At 37.0% G+C, this 20630-nt stretch overlaps 1 protein-coding gene across 2 annotated transcripts in view; it reads left to right on the top strand.

The window, feature by feature from the left end:
• LOC129765164 (semaphorin-2A) overlaps positions 1–20630 on the top strand; it is a 310102-nt gene that overhangs the window by 133915 nt on the left and 155557 nt on the right. Inside the window, exon 2 of one of the 2 annotated variants that reach the window (XM_055765065.1) lies at positions 1831–2793. The exons of the other annotated variant lie outside the window; for it this stretch is intronic. Coding sequence (XP_055621040.1) covers positions 2616–2793 — 178 coding nt within the window. The 5' untranslated portion in view covers positions 1831–2615. The remainder of the gene's footprint in view (positions 1–1830; positions 2794–20630) is intronic. 2 annotated transcript variants of the gene reach the window in all.

Raw genomic sequence — 20630 nt, 5'->3', positions numbered from 1 at the left:
GAAAACATCCTACACATATCTGGCACTTCGGGCTTTGAAAGAAATTGTTGTATCGCACGTTTGTGATGGCGGATGGAGACACATGAGCAGCTGCTGTATATTCGCAACTACTGCGCTATATTATTGCCGGCAATCGTTCCGATCTTACCCTGGAATGCTGGTCGTTGATGCAATATTGAGGTATCTGTTCAACAACATATGTCATTGTTCAACAACAGTGATTGCTGTGATTGTGCCATTCATAATTTACCAGCCGATGAACCAATGCCTATTTCATCGCATCATTACAGCAGCAGTTCCGCCAAGTCGAGAACGTTTGGAGCGACCGGTTCCCTGTCGGAACCTTCAATCAAAGCGCTCCGACTTGAATATGCCGACAATGTGATCTGTATAATGACCACGAAGACAGCGAACGCTTGAACTGGCAGCCGCCGGTCTTCAGTTATAAATCTTGTCCGAGCGAGAGAGAATCCCCACCACACTGCGAGAACAGGACCCTCATCCTTCGAGTGCTCGCGTCACTTGAACTTCCGTGCAAACCGCTGTCACGATCCTGTGGCCTCTGCCTCTGCCGAACATATCGTTACGGCCATTATAATTAGTCGCAACATGATAAAGCGCTTTGTTGTCTCAAGTACCATCGAAAACCATAATTAAGATTTATTTTGTTTTATGTTTTCCGAAATTTCCTTCTGCGTTTGTGTAGTATCTTTCTTCGTGCCATCCCGACCCAAGCAGTTGCTCATGGCATGGACCGGTGGATAGTGGTAATCCGGTCGAGAAGATAGGGGAATTGAAAAAAAAACAAAGTCCGTCTGAACTACAGATCTCCGCGGAAGATATAACTCTGTCCTTCCTGTTGACTCTTCTGGCGCTCTTCCGCCGGCTTGATGAGGTCGGACACCGGGCGATTGATGCGGCTCGATTAGTCTAAATTTGATGAACGATTTATATCCATGGAAAGCGTGGACAATGGATAAGCCTTGAGGTGTTTATGGCGATCTGAAGCAGCTCAAAATTGTGGAATATTCATAGGAATGATTTCATTAGAAATCAATTTGATTCATTTCCAAGCTTACTGACCATCCAAGTTTTTACCGAATGCAGTGAATCTGCAACCAACAGTGCACCACCTCGGAAGCAGAGAATCCTCCGAGCGCCATAGTTTTTTTTTTCCACGTTCTCTTATGCGAACTAAATTTTCAGGCGGGTAGCATAATTAAGTTTTCATTAAGATGCTGTTTTTTTTTGTTCCATAGTTCTGCTAAAGTTTGCTTCTTCAATTATTTTGGGTTGAGCTCGCGGGTTGCAGTTGAAATGGATGACGGCGTAGAGAGCAGAGCGGCGGGTAAAGCTTCCCCGAGAAGTACAGAAACAAATCAGGAACGTTGGCTGGTAGTGAATCGCCAGGATCTGTGTGTTTAATTGTGTGCATCTTGCCAAAAGTTGGAATCCCTCCCTGCGGCGTAATGTTTTTTTTTGCTGTGCGTTTCGCGGAGGAAGTAGGGAAATTTAATTAGCTGTGTAAGGGAGAGTAATTAGCGCAAGAAACTGTGAGCTGTGGTGTAGCGAAATTGGAGAACCAACTAAGGGGATGAGCTTCTTCTGCGTCCAGTGTTGTGGTCAGTATTTGGCCGTGGATTCACAATCTCTAATTGTGACAGTTGAGAGTCGATTTTATTCCGGAATATTAACGTTAAACGATACACGACGGAGTTAGAACCTCCAATTTCTGTGAATGCTGTCATCCACTATTCAAACTTTCCAAACACAGGAACCGCAGTTTCCGGTCGTCGTTCAAATAACCAATGAACTGTTTGATTTTTGCAGGATTTTCCGTTCAAGCCCTTCACAACGATATTCGAACAGCAGCAGCTAGGAAGCGTCGGGTCGAGCCTTCGTCCCCACAGTTGTTGCGTCCTGCGCGTTTGGTTGGTCGGAAAAATTGGTATTCTAAACGCGTTCTGTGAATAATTACTTCCGCTCTTACTGTACCACACACACGTAACATCATAGCAGCGAAAATCATCGACATCGAGAAGAGCCACTGGTTTATTGAGCCAGAAGAAGTTGCGGTGGCAACGAGAAAAAAAAAGTTCTTTCATGAATAAATAGTAGTGCCGTGCGTTTGGGAAAACAAAGCGGGAGTGCTGCTTCCCACCCACATAGTATATGCATATGTAGATGTGGGGGAGAGCGCGTGTATAGGGTACTGAATAAGTATGTCGATACCGGAGCATCAATTATAGATTCCCATTGTGTGAAACCGAAGGCCGGGAAAGAGGATAGCAGAGAAAAAATATATTCGATTTGCCAAAGCGGGAGAAGAGTGGGCAAAAAAAAAGACATAAGAGTATGTAAATTATACCTAAGCAAAAAAAAAGTTAGTTGTTTCTGTTTTATTTCGCTTCTGTGTATCTCCGATGTATGAGCCATCGTGGGGAGGAGTATGCTATAAAGGTGAATTTATGAATCTCTTGGGGATTTCCATTGGAAATTGAATATTTTCGCTCAGAATTGCATGTTATTTTGCCTCCCATCCCCTGGGGGAGAGGTAGTTGGCGAACGGCAAATTTGCTGGGGAGATAGGTGAAAATATAGTTCCTCATAGACAAATGGGTACCCGAGGGGCGATGATGAGCTCGCTGGATACGGTGCTGGGATCGGTTGCACTGCTCCTGGTAGTGCTACTGCTGGATGGAGCCCGGTGTGACTATGAGAATACCTGGAACTTTTACTACGAGCAGCCCTGCTGCGGAACCACCAACACACATCACCTGCGGCATCACAGGGGTAAGTGGAAAAGCTGTGTTATATTTTCATTCTGTGATCATGTTTATAACAAATTCGAAAAAGTTTAAAAAGATTCTTTTATTTATAAGATTCACCATTGAAATAATTTTGAAAGATCTAGCTTAGCGTTTCAATGGTTAATTGGTTGATCGTTTTGTTCTCTAAATCTGTTGCATTTGACATTCCTCTAACATGTAACTGAATCAAATATCTCTAGTTTGCATTTCATTAAAAAAAATCTCAGACATCACAATGACGGAGCCGTCTTTTTTTTCTACAGCTTGTTAATACCTTGAATACAGACATCAAGTTTTCAAATACAACTAAGGCGTTTCACAGGATCATGAACGGTAAAATTTCATGAAATTTAAACACGTGTTTGTTATTCGGCAATTCACATTGGTCAATGTCTTTGTTTCACCTTCACCAACATTCGATGAATCATCAAGAACGTGGTGTAAGTGAAAATTGCAGAAAAATGTTCGGCAAACCAGTTTTCGTGTCCGGTCGGAAAGAGAATTAAATATGAAATTATCAGGAAAAATTTAAAAAAACAAAAATTTAAAAAAAAATCATATCTCGAGCCACCACAAAAGCTCGACAAAAAAAATTGAGGAATAGAGTGCGAAGTTGAAGTTTTTAGTTGATTTTTGAAATACAGTAGCTTCGTGAAAATAAACGCATAAAGATGGGATGTACATCATTTCAAAGCTCCATCTTTCAAGTTTCAGAATATTCTACGTACACATTTTTATCTTCGTGTGTGTAGGTGTAGTGCACAACAATATTGAGAAGAAATAAAAAATCGATTCATTTATGTTTTTACAAAGGTTCTGTGGACTAACACAATGTTTTACTAATCAACTCAACCACGAATCCATAACTAATTAATATGAACGATAGTCATACTATGGTAGAGAAAGTATATCGATAGAATGGACAGATAAGTAAAGGGTGGAACAATCAAAATTTGGTCAATTTAAATTTGACGTATTTCAACAAACATATAACCACCCTCATTTTGTAGGTGTGTTCGTGTAGAATGATCATTATATTTTGTTTTTGACGCTTGTTTTTCAGTTTTCAAAATGATGTCCAAGCAAAAGGAGCAAAAGGAGCTTATTACATGCGAGAAACTCGAAAAATGTATCTTTTCTGCTTCTGCCGGATTTTTCACCCTGTAGTAATGGAAAAAAAATGAGTGTGATGCGCTCTCACAACCTATGAATACCTTAGGACTCCGTTTCATAGACAGATACAATACGTAAAATACCATTTTCGGAGTAGAAATTCTTATAAGCGCACCTCATATATTATTCTAAAAAAAAAAAAAAAAAAAAGAATAAAAAAGATTAAAACAAGGAACTGAAAAATCAATAATATTTGGTTGACTTTTCATTTTCCAGAATCGTTTCATAAATTTGGTTTGCATTGAATCAATCAGATCATCCAGCATTCTCATGAAATTTTATTCCACTCATCTCTAACACTGTCTCTGCAGCTCACGAAATGTTTCAAATTGTCGTCCGCCACTGTAAACTTGCCTTGACAGAATTCCCCAAAGGTTCCCAATAGGGGTCAAGCGCAGACTACGAGCTGGCCAGTTCAAAACGTGAATGTTTCTCTCGAAAAACCATGACAAAGACTTCTTGCTGACGTGATCTCATTATCATCCAGCAAGATGTTGATGCTGTCGTCTATTACGTCTTCGGTAAACGATATCAGTACACTGTCCAGCAGCTCCAAATAAGCTTCCAAATTCATTCATGTCGAAATTGTTGCTGAAGACGTATTCCTCTACTTGAAAAAATGACCAATACCATGAGAATGGCGCCTCCAAAGTTCCTGTTCAACTTAACTCGAGGATTTTTTCAAGAATCATGTCAATAAAACGCGCAGCAGTCAAGTCCATCACGATTCAACTTCTTCTCATCGTAAAAAATAAACCCATCCCACTCCGCTTTTTAGCTCATGTGTTGTTTCGCTAATTCCAATCTCACCTGTACATGCCTTGGGGTAAGGTTAGGTTTCTTCGCCTTTGTAGTGCAAACCAAATGTCCAAAACTTCATAGAATTTGAGATACACGTCTTTTCGATATGGGAAGGTCAAGTTCTTGCTTCATTTCCTAGTCATTAAGCTTTCCAGTCTCTCCAAGCTGTATAATGCTGTTCTGGTCCCGGTTTGAAATCTTGGAGGTGCCTTTGTTTTTCTTCCATATGCCATATTTGAGACCTTACTTAAGAATTTTTCTTAACCACTTTCTCCTCTGTTGATCCTCTTCGCTATCGCCCGGTTTTTAAGCCGATATCTTTCAATTTGCTAATTAATTTCCGCTCAGTTTTGTCTAAAGGCTCGTCCACATTACGCCGAATGATGCAGATCGGCCTGTCGGCGGCATATTCGGTTCGTTATGTAATGTGGACGCCCCATCGGGTGCACGAAGCCGAAGACCCATCGGATGAACGGAGCCGTCACGAACGCACGAAGTACAATGTCGTCAACGCTAATTTACTTCGTTTTGTTTTGGTTCGACTCTCTCGAACCGGACCCACTTGTTTCGGTTTGGGTTCGGTTTGATTCGAGTCGGTTTTCGGCACGTCGGCAAACCCGGGCGGAATGTCCATATTTAGTCGGCTTTACGGCTGGACGCGTCTTAAGAACTTTCCTTTCGGAATCGTGTTTAAAAATCGTCTGATTATGGTATGAGTGTACACACCTACAATCTCCTCTTGATGATTTAACAGGTGGTCAAGATATTGTGATTAAGGTTTGGTGATACTAAATACTCCAAAATATGAAAAATCTCATGCCAAAAAAGTATAGAAGCACTAATTGTAGCGAAAACAATATTTTTACAGCACGAATATACTTACGGAAACATAATAATTGAAATGGGTTGACTTGGTACTATTTAAAAAAGAAGCTGTAAAAAACCTTGGTGCGCTTACAGAAAAAATTCCCACTGTATTGGACCATTCACAAACGAATCTTGAAGAATCTCGAAACGGTTAGTCCGAGGATATAATGTTAAAAATTTCTTTTTAATACAAAATCATATGTAGAAGCTGTAAAAAATCTTGGTGCGATTATAGAAAAAAATCCCACTGCATTGGACCATTGACAAACGAAACTTGAAGAATCTCGAAACGGTTAGTCCGAGGATATAATGTTAAAAATTTCTTTTTAATACAAAATCACAAATCACAAGCATTTCACGTTGAGGCGATCTGGCGTTGTGGTAACATCCATGCCTCTCAAGCTAAAGGTCACGAGTTCAATTCTCACTCCCGACATTCTTCCAAAAATGGAAGTATAAGTGACGAACCAGCCAAATGAGTTGAAAATCACTTTAATACAGATAAAAAAAAAAATTAGCTTTAATTTTTTATATTACTTTTCTTACTTTTATTTTTTATATTTACTTTTCGCAACCATTCAACGATTTCGCAGAGTATTAAAACATCATAAATTTTTCATAATTCAAATCTCCATTTGGTAACTCCAACATGACACCACTATATGTCAAACTTTGTTAAAATTATTAAAAGAGTTTTCTAATAAAAAATATTTTTTAAAATACCGAAGGGAACACGTTGTGAGCTATAAACATTTTTAATATTAAATTAATTTTTTGATTTTTTTAACGATGTATTCAAAATATTATCTTTCCTACATAGTTAACTGGTTTCCCAACAACTCTGCCGTACATCATATTGCACAATGTTTGAAAAAATCGGAGAGTTTTCGGCTGATTTGGCCTGAAATCGCTCAACGAAAAAAAAATACAGGATGCAGTTGTAAAACATCTAGTCACAAATCTAGAAATTCATTTAAGTAGCATTTTGGAAGTAAAAAGTTAGTGGTTTTTAATGTGTTATTATTAATTTTATTTTAAAAAATCCTAATAATCTTGATTGTTTTTTCAAGAAAGTTAAAAAGCTTTACAATTTGTTCTTTGACACCCAACACCTATCTTTTCAAATTTCTCTGCAGCATCAGTTTAAATAATTCCTGGCACTCCTACACCTTTCTAATAGTCAATAATATCATCTTAACGTTGAAATATTACATTTTTTCGAAAAAAGTCTTTAAATATTACGACAAACAGTTTTTAAGCTGTATTTTATAATTGTATATAATGGAAACATATACAGGGGAACTTCGTTATAACGTATCCTCGATATAACAATCATCTACGATACGTACACATTTTCAATGTGTAAACAATATTTTCGGAATAGGTACTGAGAGTTTCATCTCAAACTCAGAGGTTCAACAAAGATTACTTGGTGGCCTGGGTATGGGTTTCCGAATTTTAATTAGGCCATTTGAAACCCCATAAAAACAATCGACCTGTGTATTGTGCACTCTGAATAAGCTGATTATAGTCTCATGTCTGAAACCATAGCCCGTAACTAGAACTGAAAATGAAATCAGCATTTTTGCATTACATGCTCTGCAGTATGGCTTTTTACACTTTGGAATTGATTCAGTTAGAATCTAGAAGCTTAGTTCATTTAAACCAGCGGTTGTAGTAGGCGTATCTAAAATACTTTGACAGCTAATTGTTTGGAAAACTACCTAGTTTGATTCGTTTCGTTTTGAAAAAAATTGCAGAAGAAATTTGATTTTGGACATCCATATTAAAAATCCGACGTGGTAAGGTACTTGAATCACGATATCGGCTAAATCGACAGTGTATGATGTACTGAAACGTTTTCGTGGACGTGCAAGTGTTGTTCTGATGGATCAAAGGACGCGTCTTAGTGGAACATAAACGTAAAAGAACATAGTGTAAAGGAATAATTTCTACAATAATTTTTTTCTGAAATTATCTATATTTTGATATAAACAATTTTTTGTATTTTTAACCAATCCCGAAATACAACTGGTTTTATGATTTCTGATTCTAGCTTTAATCAACAGGCATCATCTTCTAGTTGAACTTTTTCATCATTAATTACTTACCTCACCCAAACAACAACACAACAAAATAATATAAGCTATGTTACTGAGTTATTTAGTGTGCTTCGATATAAGGTAAAAATTCGATACATATACAATTTTGAAAGTGAAATGTACGTTATATCGAAGTTACCCTGTATAATAGAGTCCGACCTGTACACTGGCTGCCAGGGTTGCCACATTTAATTCTGTAAAATTTTCTGAAAAAATCTGTACATCTGCATTTTTAGCCAAAAAATCTGTATGAAAAATCTCAACTCGTGATCTCCGTGTGAGAGGTATGGATGTTACCACTACGCCAGATCGCCTCCGCTGAATTGTGTGATGTTTTACATGGTTTTGTTGAACTTTGCCTTCGCTTTCAAAATAGAGTCCATAATTGTGGGAGCCAACCGGATTCCTTTGTTTCGTTGGCACTATAAAGCAAAAATATTCGCTCAACACATGCTTATGAATGTTATCAAACAAATGTCTTACAAACGACCTACAAAAATTTACCATCACGTTTTTTTGACATCCGAGTCACTCAATTTTTGTCCAATATGATTCGACTTGAGTACCCTGAATTCATTCATTCTTGTCTATTGCCTGTTTCAACGAATTGAGGAAATTGGCGCATCAACTCATTAAGTTTTGGTGGCTTTACGAAGTTTTGGGTGTTTGTCAAGGCTGCAATTATGCTTCACCAGTTCAATATAGAAATCGATCTGAAGATCAACTTCCCAGCTGCATCCAAATCTTTTTCAGCTTCTTCTGCATCGATACTAACGTAAACATCCTCAAGCTTCATCACACAGTCTTCAAAATCTTTCCCATAAAGGTCAGCATCAGCGAATCGTTGTACATAGCTCTCCAAACATAAGTTACCCAACATGATCAACAATATCAGTCTTCTCTCATTATAAATACAGCGGGGATAATATACAGTCTTCGATTTATTTTCACCGTATATAATCGAGTCAAAGAAATATTTTGTTTATTCGTTTTTTATGCACATATTTTTCGTTTATTGAAAATAAAAGAAAAAATTAATTTTTGATTCAGCCCCGCGTCGGTCCCTAAGGACTGACACTGATTTTTCATCTTTTTCGCGCCGATGTCACCGGACCGACAGTAGACTTTTCTTTCGGAGAGTGTCGGCATTGGGAACGGCAACAACAAAGTTACAAAATGATATTTAGAAAAGTCCCCCATCGATTCGCTGGAACCAACACGAGCCTGACGAAAAGTTCATTGTTCATTGTCCTATTTCGGTCGGGGCTTAACGTGTTGAAGTCAGAAAACAACTTTCTCACATGAAAAAAATAGTTTTTCCCAGAATTTCTCAGGAGGTGATAGATGATCATATTTGATGGAAAAAATCCTTCTATGCATATGTTCGAATTTCAACAATGACCGAGCCAAAGAACTTTTTTTTGTTTCGGACTCTGTTGCCTCAAACTGGCTCTACAATAAAAAGTACGCTACGCAAGCCAACTCTGTTGCTTTTATTTGAAAGATGAGAAAATTTAGTACAGGATATAGTAGTCGAACATCTAAATTAGTGTATTTAAAAAACATTTTGTAGGTGAAAATTTTAAAAGTTAGTAATTTTCAATTTGTAATTATTATTGTTATCCCAAAAATTAAAATTGAACTTGATTGTTTCTACAAATGAAATTGAAGCTCTAAAACCACTCTACAATATGTTCTTTGACGCCCAACTTCTATCTTTCTTAATTTCGCTGCGATATCGATATAAACTATTCCTGCTGAAAATTCAAGCAAAATCTTCAGAAATCGCTATTTTCACCCCACTGTTCTCATAATAGCCACTTAAATTTCACCTTAACGTTGGAAGGTTACATTTTGTCTTGAAATAAGTCATATTTTAACTATAAGAATTTTTTTTTTCAAATTGTATATAATCGAGTCCCACCTATTGTTAGTTTAAGCTCTTCAAATTGCTCAAGAGTTCGCTTAATGACTGCTTGCAACGAAATCCATCTCGTTGCGTTGCGTAATTTTTTTTTAATAAAAAATGTATTTACGTATAATAAATTTAATATTTAAAATTTAATTTTGAAAAAAAATCTGTAAATCATGTATTTTAGCTGAAAATCTGTAATTCTGTGTATACAGATTCTGTATTTCAATTTTGGCGGAAAATCGGTAAAATACAGAATATTCTGTATATGTGGCAACCCTGCAGCTGCTTATGCACTGATCATATATAACGCAAGTGTTATTCATGTTCTTGGTTTCATAGCTGCAACAGCTATCGCGGCGATTTTCGTCTCGTCACCACTGTTGTCCGATCACTAGCTGATGATTTGTAATTGTGTATCTGTAAGTTAAATCGTCTCTAACTTCGAAAAAGACCAATCAATTAATGGAGGGTCCCGGAATCGAACCCCACGATGGTTCGCTTGCTCGGCGGACGGGCTGCCCTTTAGACTACGAAGTTCCCCTATATCTGACTCAGACTCCTTAGTTTTGTATTCTGTGGAAACATATTCCTGTCTGTAACAATGCAAGTGAGTAAAAAAGTGTCAGCAGCTTGCATGTGGTATTGTACCTCCCCGATGCATAAGTTTAACCTTCTTGACATCACGGATAAGCACACAATTGGTCAGAACAAATGTGTGGGAAAATGGGAATGATTCCATTTTCGTTAATTTAAACCGTTTACAAATTAAGGAATCATAATGTATAGTATATCAAACCGATTTTAGAGAATTCCTGTTTGCAAATCATCGTTCGTAGTGAAGGTAGTTATAACGGTTATTTTATTAATCTTATTATTAGTTTCATAAAAGTAGCCTGTTTTCTGATTCTGATAGACTGATAGACGTAGTTAATGAAGTCCGTACAAGACTCAGGTTCAGTGTTATCTTCTACCAATTTCTGCGATTCTAAGAAGAAAATTTTGAGTTTTTCTCAAAGTAAAAACACACCATTCAATCTATCGAAACATTTCTGCAAGGTTATGATCTATTGGCGAAAAGTCACTGTCGTTACACTCACCCTGAGGAGAGGTGTGGTAGCGCAAAAGGAAAACACAAATGCAGCACACCGAATTTCCCCCATCTGAGATCGACGGACAGACAGAGACACACATAATATGCCACCCGTGCCACCACTATCAGTTGCGGGGGATCGATCAAATTCCGATCTGGAACCAATTTCCCAAGAAGCTACCCGCGAGGGTCGCATTGGGTGGCAGATGTACGCCCGCAATCTGGAATCGATTACCCACCGCTGGTCGACTCGATGCGACACTATTCGACCCGGGTGTGCACAACCGACGATGGTTTCCTGCGACGGTTTTTTTTCTGCTTTTATAGCTATTTGAAGAATTTTTATTCCAGCTCTGAGCGCTCCTTCGTTATGTTTACAGGCCATTTAGCGATGCTTAAGCATCGCTCATGGCGGCCGCTGTCTGTTTCCAATGACTTCTGAAAATGACGTTGATTTGGACTGGAAACCATTCGCACAAACAGATGTTTCCTGCAATGAATTGAGCCACAAAACACTTTCTTTGTTTGCAGATCAGTATCAAATTCATAACAACTGCAGTATAATAACTCATCCAATCAAACAGCTGTTTGTTCTGGCGATATCGGAAGGATGAATTAATAATGCACTCCGGGTAATGGATTTCTGATGGTACTTTATGGGTTTTTAATTGCGTTGCAAGTCCATGCGCGATGCTCTAATAATGTGAACTCTGAGCGGGATTCAGAGTTACATTTAGTAAAATCGATTTTTTTTCCACAACACGAATACGATAGGGAACGAATCATGCTTCAGGAGGGAACCTTCGAATTCGATGGCTTACTCCTCGCAACTATTAACATCCGACGGTTGCATTCACTTTGGTAAATGAAATTCCGGGCTCCAGGTTTTGTGAAAGCATTACATCGATTCCCTTCGGTATCCGGTATCCGGGAATTGAAAGGGCACAAAATGGTTCCGCGTTACAATTACTAGCGCGCACGTGGCGCGCTGATTGAAAGCAAATTGGTTCTAATGTAATTCGAAGGTTTCTCTGCGTCCGGTGTCCCTAATGGCACTTCATTCGGTCTTATTCGCTTGGTGCAACTAGACTTCTTGTGAGCCTGTACATAAAGGAGGGATGCTGAATCACAACCCGAAACATCAGAGTTTCTATGTTCAAAGTCCTTTGATTGATTGGAAAAAAAAAGTTTGGTGGAGCAAGAATCTTAACAACCCGATATTTCATACCGTTAGAACCACTTTTTTTTAGTATCCAGAGATATGTAAGAACTTGGTTGAAATGAAGTATATAGTATAGCATCCCATATATAAAGCAGCGGTCGAAAAGCTAAATAATTTTAAGAAGAGTCGCACGCCTGAACAGCACACTGATCTGTTTTTTAACGTTAACATATTATTCAAACGAATATATTCAATATAACCTAAACCTTCTTTTGAAAGTATACACACACTTTTTAAATTTTTTTAATGTTCGTTTTCCATTCTTCTTCACACACCCAATGGATATATGTCAACATTATCGTTTCCGATCGTATTGTTGGAATCCATGCCATTTTCGGTCTTATGCAGCCGCTTTCGACGAAGACGCCATTTTCGAAACCGCAATGGCATTTTTTTTGTTTGTTTTTGGGAACTATTATCAGCAATCTGGAAGTCGAAACAAGATGATATTCTTCTTCTTCTTCAATGGCACTAACGTTCCTAGAGGAACTTCGCCGTCTCAACGTAGTATTACTTGCGTCATTTTTATTAGTACTTAGTTGAGATTTCTATGCCAAGTAACACGCCTTGAATGCATTCTGAGTGGCAAGCTCTAGAATTCGCGTGATCACAGTGCAAGTCGGAGGAAATTTCTTTGACGAAAAATTCCCCCAACCAGAACGGGAATCGAACCCGAACACCCGGCATGTTAGTTGTGACGCTAACCACTCGGCCAAGGGAGCACAGATGATATTCTAAATTCTGTATTCAATTTTCTTCTATTGTTGATAAATCATAGACAAAATTCACCTACACTCGACAAAAAAATTAGAGGAACAGAATGCGAAGTCGGAAATTTTAAGTGATTTTTGACATGCTGTAACTTCGTGAAAAATAAACGCATATCGATGGGAGACGCATCATTTTGAAGCTACAACTTTCAGGTATTAGAATATTTTTCGTACATATTTTTATCTTGGGTGTGTGTAGGTGTAGTGGACAACAATATCGGGAAGAAACGAAAAACCGATTTTTCTGTATTTTTTCTAGAATATTCTGCACTAACAATTTTTTTGCCAACCAACTCAATAGCAAATCCAATTAACCTCATTAATCTGCTTTTTTTTTGGTTTCAAGAACGTTCCTATAGGACCTTTCCACACAGAGATATTTCAGTTTGAATGAAAAATCACCCCTTCGTTTTTGATGATGAATAATTCAAGAAACAACCATCGCACCGCAAGTCGTAAGGCAGTTTTTAAAACTCCAATAAATTCTGCACAATGATAATTTGTTACTTTGACGAAAAAAAAATTAGTTAAGTTTTTTGCATCGATTTTAAAAAAAGTTCCAGAAACAGGATTTTCATAGTGCTTTACAAAATTCACTGTTGTTCTGCAAATATCGCAGTAAAAAACGCAGTGAAAACGAAAATTACGAATGGTTCATTCTGAGAGTCGCGTAGGATTTTGTACTTCTGATACGATTTGCGATTAAATGCTCCTCTAATTTATTCCAAACTTTGAAAAATCGGCTAGAAAAAACGGCGGAACGTATCAATATGAAATGTTCACAGATGTTTAGGGAATACACTTGGCTAAAAATTTGCCTGCAAACATTAGAACTTACTGCGATATTTGCAGAACTACAGTGAATTTTGTAAAGCTCTATGAAAATCCTGTTTCTGGTATTTTTTTTAAATCGATGCAAAAATTCAACTATTTTTTTTTTTCGTCAAAGTAACAAATTATCCTTGTGCAGAATTTATTTGAGTTTTCAAAACTGCCTTACGATTTGCGGTGCGATGGTTGTTTCTTGAATTATTCATCATCAAAGACGATTTTTCATTCAAACTGAAATATCTCTGTGTGGGAAGGTCCTATAGGAACATTCTTGAAACCAAAAAAGGTGAGGTTAATTGGATTTGCTGTTGAGTTGGTTGGCAAAAAAAAATTGTTAGTCCAGAATATTCTTGAAAAAATAAAGAAAAATCGATTTTTCGTTTCTTCTCGATATTGTTGTCCACTACACCTACACACACCAAGATAAAAATATGTACGAAAAATACTCTAATACCTGAAAGTTGTAGCTTCAAAATGATGCGTCTCCCATCGATATGCGTTTATTTTTCACGATGTTACAGCATGTCAAAAATCACTTAAAATTTCCGACTTCGCATTCTGTTCCTCTAAATTTTTAGTCGAGTATACACTCGACTGTTTTGGAACGGAATTAAAAATACAACATTAACCGTTCCAGTGAGGAGGTGAGCATCAAACATACGGATGAATTTGGGTATATTTAAAAAAATACTAATAATCGTAGATAACTGATCAGGTCACAACTGGTCACTGACTGGAAAAATTCGTCCCATAAAACAACAGCAAGAGAAACAACTACTCAGAAAAAATGCAATTTCACAAGTAGGGTAAAAATATAGTGGCGCGGGAAAAGCATCCTGTGTATAAAAAAAACGGTGATTTCTATAGTAAACTAATTTTCTCGTTTTATTTTTTTCGAAATTTATTCTGAGGTCAATGTGATGGAGACCAAGTCCACATTTAACGAGGATAAGGAATCGAGACGACCCAAGCTGCCACCAAAAGTATACGATCCGAGTTGACCGTCGACCCGCCGTCGAAAGCGACGGTCTCTCGCACGCAAACCTTTTCATTTGTTAACATTTAGTTTGAAACATAGGATACACTCCTTTAGCATTATCCGACCGAGCTTTAGTGAAAGAGAGGGAGAGAAGAAGAGAGAAAGGAAGAGAGGGGAGAAAGAGATGGAGAGAGGGAGAGATGGAGCGATGGAGAGATGGAGAGATGGAGAGATGGAGAGATGGAGAGATGGAGAGATGGAGAGATGGAGAGATGGAGGGATGGAGAGAGGGAGAGAGGAAGGGAGGAATAGAGGGAGGTAGGGAGTGGGATAAAGAGAGCAGTAGGGAGTGAGATAGTGAGAGAGAGGGAGAGAGGAAGAGTTGAATAAAGAGAGAGGTAAGAAAATGGGAGCGAAGAGTGAGAAATGAAATAGAAAAAGAAAAGAGCGGATGTGAGAGATAAGTTGAAGATTGAAGAAAGAAATCATGTAAATATTTTTTTTTCTGTTACACAATTAATAATAAATTTAAAACTGTCATCAGCCGGTTTTGTTAATTATCAAGTATGGGATTATCCATCATTTGTGATTTGATGTCAATCAAATTTTGAATCAATTTGTGGTAATTTTAGTCAACTAAATTCATCACAATTGTCGCGAAGAGATTAAAAAAAAAAAACATATTTAACTCTATTCGAATTTCAAAATTAAATCAATCCTCGGAAATAAATGCTGAGCTATGAGCTAGATTTTGTAATTGTATGTGGAATATTTCGGTGTGAAGTGCTATGAAGTTTCTCCAAATTTTAAATGAAGTCCAATAATTCTATTGTCAAGAAACTATCAACCATAAAAGATATACAGCCAAATTGTAATATCAAGTAAAATTAAATTTCACTCGATTTTCTTTTTTTACCAATGAAAGTGAAGTTTATGCCAATTTCAATTGAATTGGGGCCAAATTTCGATCACATTTTGGTGACTTTTTAGTCGAATTTGACCGTTTTATCAATGCTCGATTCCTACTGAATTTTTACAAATTTTGTTTGCAATTCAGAAAATCTTCATTATTTTAAATTATTTTTTCATCAACAAAATGTTCAAACTGTTTGATAAGAAGTGTTATTTCTCAGTTATTTCTTACATTTCAAACAGTCCTATAAACGACAACATTTTCCTTTCTCAATAACTAGTATACGCATATAAAGCCATGGCACACAAACGTCTTTGACTGGTTCCATCAACACTAAAACTACCGACATATTTAATATACCTTTTTCTACCAAACCGATCATTTTGAATAATGTGATATCCAGTTGTGAAAATATTAAAAAAATTGATGGAAATAAACTATTATTATTTAGAAAAAGCTATTGAGAAATTTTAAAAATTTTAAAATTACAACAATTTTGTGGCCAAATACAGCGCGGACTCGATTATATACAGTTTCGAATTTATTTTCGCTATATATAACCAAAAAAAATTAATCGTTTGTTATGCATATATTTTTCGTTTTTTTGAATATAAAAGAAGAATTTATTTTTGATTCATCCCCTTAAAGTCAAAAAATACCTTTGTCATATGAAAAATTCGAATTCATTCAGGGGGTGATGGAGAATAATATTTGATGAAAAAAAAACCTTCTACGAATATGTTCAAATTCGAACAATGACCGAGTTATAGAACTTTTTTTTTTGTTTCGGACTCTGTTGCCTCAAACTGGTTCTTCATTAAAAAGTACGCTACAGAAGACCATTATATTGCTTTCATTTGAAAGATGAGAAAATTTAGTACAGGATATAGTTGTGAAATATCTAAATTAGTGGATTAAGATAACATTTTAGAAGTGAAAAATTTCCAAGTTAATAATTTTGAATGTGTTATTATTAATTTTATGCTAAAAATTTATATTGAACTTGATTGTTTCTATTATTTAAATTTAAGCTTTCTAGTCGCTCTACAATTTGTTTTTTAACATCCAACTTCTATCTATCTTAATTTCGTTGCAATATCGATATAAGCAATTCCTGGTAAAAATCCAAGCAAAATCTTCAAAAAAAACTCGATTTGTAATCCCACTGTACATATAAAAGCCACTTAAATTTCACCTTAACGTTAAAAGGTAACATTTTTTCTTGAATAAGTCATATTTGAAAAATTTAAAAAAAATTTTTTTCAAACTGTATATAATCGAGTCCAAAATTGTATATAATCCAATCCCATATAATTGAGTCTGTATAAAATCGATTCCGACCTGTAATACAATCGGCCATTTTGACCGGTCGGAAGTTCTAGGCACGTAAACAAATATTTTATATATGTCAAATGGCATATTTTAAGAAAAAAATTAATATTTCAATTTTAAGGTGAAAGTTAACTGGATATTTCAAGTACAGTGGAGCAAAAATTGCGATTTTAAATATTCTTCTTGAAGGCTCATCAGGAATCGGTCAATATAATATTGCAGCGAAATCAAAAAAGATAGAAAATGTGATCGTCTATCATCTTGAAAGATACTGGATACATATATATGCATTTTTATTTCAATTAAAGAAATGTATTTTCGGAGGATGAATCAAAAATACAATTCTTCTTTTATATTCAAAAAATCATGTATATATGCATAAAAAAATCCATCCGATTATACAGTGAACAAAAGTTGGAGACTGGATATACATAATCGGGTCCGCCCTGTATTCGAAAAAGTTTTTTTGTATTGCAATCAAGTTCAGTTTTGCTTCTGTTTGACTTAAAAAAATCACGCTCAAAATGGGAGGTGCCCCAAAGTTCATCATGAAGATAACGGCAGAAACAATCGGAGCCGACGGGGATCAAATTTTGTTTCCCTTCTTTAGAAAACGCCTCGTGGGAAATTGTTTTATAATTAGACAAAAACACCAACATCGTTTCCGTAATACACCGCAATAGCATGCGTAATGAAGCGTCCCGCTTCCATTTTTATCTAAATTACCTTGGCAACTACTAAATAACAGATCAGATCGTTGGTAGGGAGTTTGATCAACTTTTGTATCCATGGATAAACAAAAAATATAAAAAAATAGTTTTGGATAAAACAAAAAAAACCAATGTCTTATTGGTCTGCCATTTGCGGGCTGTTACCGCATCGAAAGGTTGCTCCACCTGTCGGTCGATTTCGGCTTCGTTTCGGAAACGGAGAAAAAGCTTGTAATGGCTTATCATCGAGCAGCGGAGCACGCACACGAGACGCGGTGGCTGGTGGGAAGGATTTAAGAGGTTTCGGGAGGAGCACCAAGAAGAGAGCAAACGCCCTGAAACGGCATAGCTTGTAATCCTTTTTTCCAGTATTATTGAAAGCAAATACAAAAAAAAACATTTGCATATACGAAAATTAATCTCCTTAAAATGTGTGAAGCCCAAGCACAGCCCCGCCAACCATGTATCGGCTGCGGGTCTGCCTTGTGTGGAAATAAGAGCCGACGGGAAATAAGGACGACGAGAGAGAAAGAGCGCGCAGAACACACGAAACAAATAACCACTCCAATGAGCGGCGGGGCGGAGTATGAAGGAAAGTGCCATACGTGATCCTGTGGTCTGGGAGGTGGCGTGAGAGTGGTGGTGGGTGGAAGCATGAGATGCGTCATGCATGGAAGAGAGGGCGAGTGCAGAGTGTTAAACTGCATGAAATCAGGCTGCGAGTATAATGGTGCGCTGCACAGTGAAGTTGATGGAGGCGTTGGCGGAGGTCGCCGTGGACCACTTCCATTTTTTTCCTACTATTTAAAACTTCTCCATTTTTTCGTGCTCAAGTAACACACCACACGTGTGGATGCACACATACACACACGGCTGTTATGCTGTGTTTGCGCGCAATGAAAAGTATGAGGGGAGAACTCGCAACACCCCAAGAGGACAAGCACTAAAGGATTACGTTGCATTTTCTCACTTATTTTGCTGATGTTGTTGTTGTTGTTGTGCGTTTTGTCAAAGCTCCCTTCTCCGGGAGCCTCTCCAGGGCTGCAATTCCTGCGATTCAACATTTAACGATGGCGGAGTGAAACAACAGCAAGCAAGCAAAAAATGCCCACTTCATAGAAGTGTCACCTTCCGGAAGAACGCAAGAGAAAGAAGGCGAGCGCCATTGTGTGCCATCATCATTCGCCATTGCTGTGAAATTTTCGAAAACCCCATCGCGTATTTTTTTTCCAACCCCTTTCTCTAAGTCTTAGGGAAAAAAGGCGTTACCTTGAGCCACGCGGGGCCTAATGGTTGCGAATTTTTCACATATTTTGGGTGGTGTTACACGATCATTGAATCCAATCTTATGTGGAGCTGCCCTAAGACTGAATATGGGATTATATGAGTATGGTAATACATAACAAGTCTCTGATGTCTTCTTTTGCTGCTTAAATGAAAGCAACCACTTCAGCCTCTGTTGCTAATGAATCTGGCTCGTCTAAAATCAGGTTGATCACCACTACGATAGGAAGATCTCGGAAGTTTTCGTCCTCTAAGATCGATGAGATTGTGACTGATTTTAAAGACATTAAATTAGAAAACAAAAAATAAAAAAAAAATAAGTAGAATGTTTGAAAAAGTCGCATAACGAACTACAAAATATGGTCTATAAGTTGGAAGCAAACGTCAGCAAGTCCGATAAAGCTGCTTTTGACCATAACATTGCAATCTGGGGCAAACCAACAGTTCCAAATGCGAGTGTGACTCAGATTATTGAAAAAGTGTTCAACTGTTTAGATCTCATGCTGAACGAGTGTGCGTCAATAACAAAAATATAAATGCGTTAATTCCTATAAGAATTGTTCTTCGGGACAGGAAATCTGAACAAATAGTGCTGAGTAAGAAGAAGCAATTTGGCAACATGCTGTCAACATTGATTGATTAAAAATTCATAGTTAATAGGAGAGCAATGAACGTGACCTCGCGGGATGAGTTTACCAGAGATTATCACTGGAACTGCTGCAGTTTTTATTGTGTGTCGAATTCGAAAGATGGGCACTTTTACAGGAAAAAAATGTTTTTCCAACAACAACTTCACAATGTTTTTTTGAAAAAATAACAACTAACTATAATTTTATTTAGAGTCAATATAGCGATATAGTGTATTCAAAGTTTTAGATCTTATTAAAATATAATCTTTTTTAGAAGACGTCAACTTTTTCTCTTCTATAGTTCGTGGAATATATGGCATTTTTGTATGGATCAGTCTTCAGAATGCAACGCGGTGCTGATGTGTAACAAGATGTTTGTACCCAGTTGAGCTCTTGTGTACACTTGCGCTCTGGCTAACAAAAAAGTTGAAATGAAATTGTTGTCAGCGCCGTTTTTGCGCCCAGTTTTGCGCTGAATTTTGCGCCGTATTTCTACACCACGCGCTTGAATCTGGATTGCTCTCTCTGTTGAGATATTACGTTGAGAGTTCACACAAACGTATACGGTTCGTATGGAGGCGCGCTGTAGTTTTTATGCTTTGCTTAGAACGAGCGAACGCTATAATTTGATGTGTATGTGCGTATATGTGCGTGTGTTTATAATGAGGCGCGCGTCACAAAAGAGAGAAGAGATGTTTAGTATCTGAATTCTACGCCGGGTACATTTTGCGCTGTCGTGTTGATGAATTTTGTGCACTTGCACTTGCACGGTTTTTTTTTGATTTTTTTTTATTGAATATTAAAAAATTTCCTATATTTCATTTTTTGACTAAAATTCTGTAGGTCCTATAGTTTTGAAACCAGATTTTGTTTTATATCTAAAGTCACTTACTTTTTTCGTCACTTAAAAGTTTTGAGTTGAAAATTTTAAGACCATCAAAATTTTAATCAAAGAATGAAATATAGGAAATTGTTTAATAATTCCCAAAAAACACTTTTTTTTTAATTACACTGAAAACAAAAAAAATCTGAATTGAAATTAATTTTTCTCATTTTTTTTGTATTCTGACCGAAAATTATATGAATAGTCTACACAATTACCATAAAGTAAGTAAAGAAAGAGTTTTTCTACCACCAACTTTGTCATGTTTTCTTTGCAAAATTACTATTAATGTTCTACTCGTAACATTTTTGTGTGCATA

Source organism: Toxorhynchites rutilus, chromosome 2 (genome assembly GCF_029784135.1).
Source record: "Toxorhynchites rutilus septentrionalis strain SRP chromosome 2, ASM2978413v1, whole genome shotgun sequence".
Lineage (NCBI taxonomy): Eukaryota > Metazoa > Arthropoda > Insecta > Diptera > Culicidae > Toxorhynchites > Toxorhynchites rutilus.
Note: the sequence above shows the minus strand (reverse complement) of the source record. Positions and strands in the feature narration are given on the sequence as shown.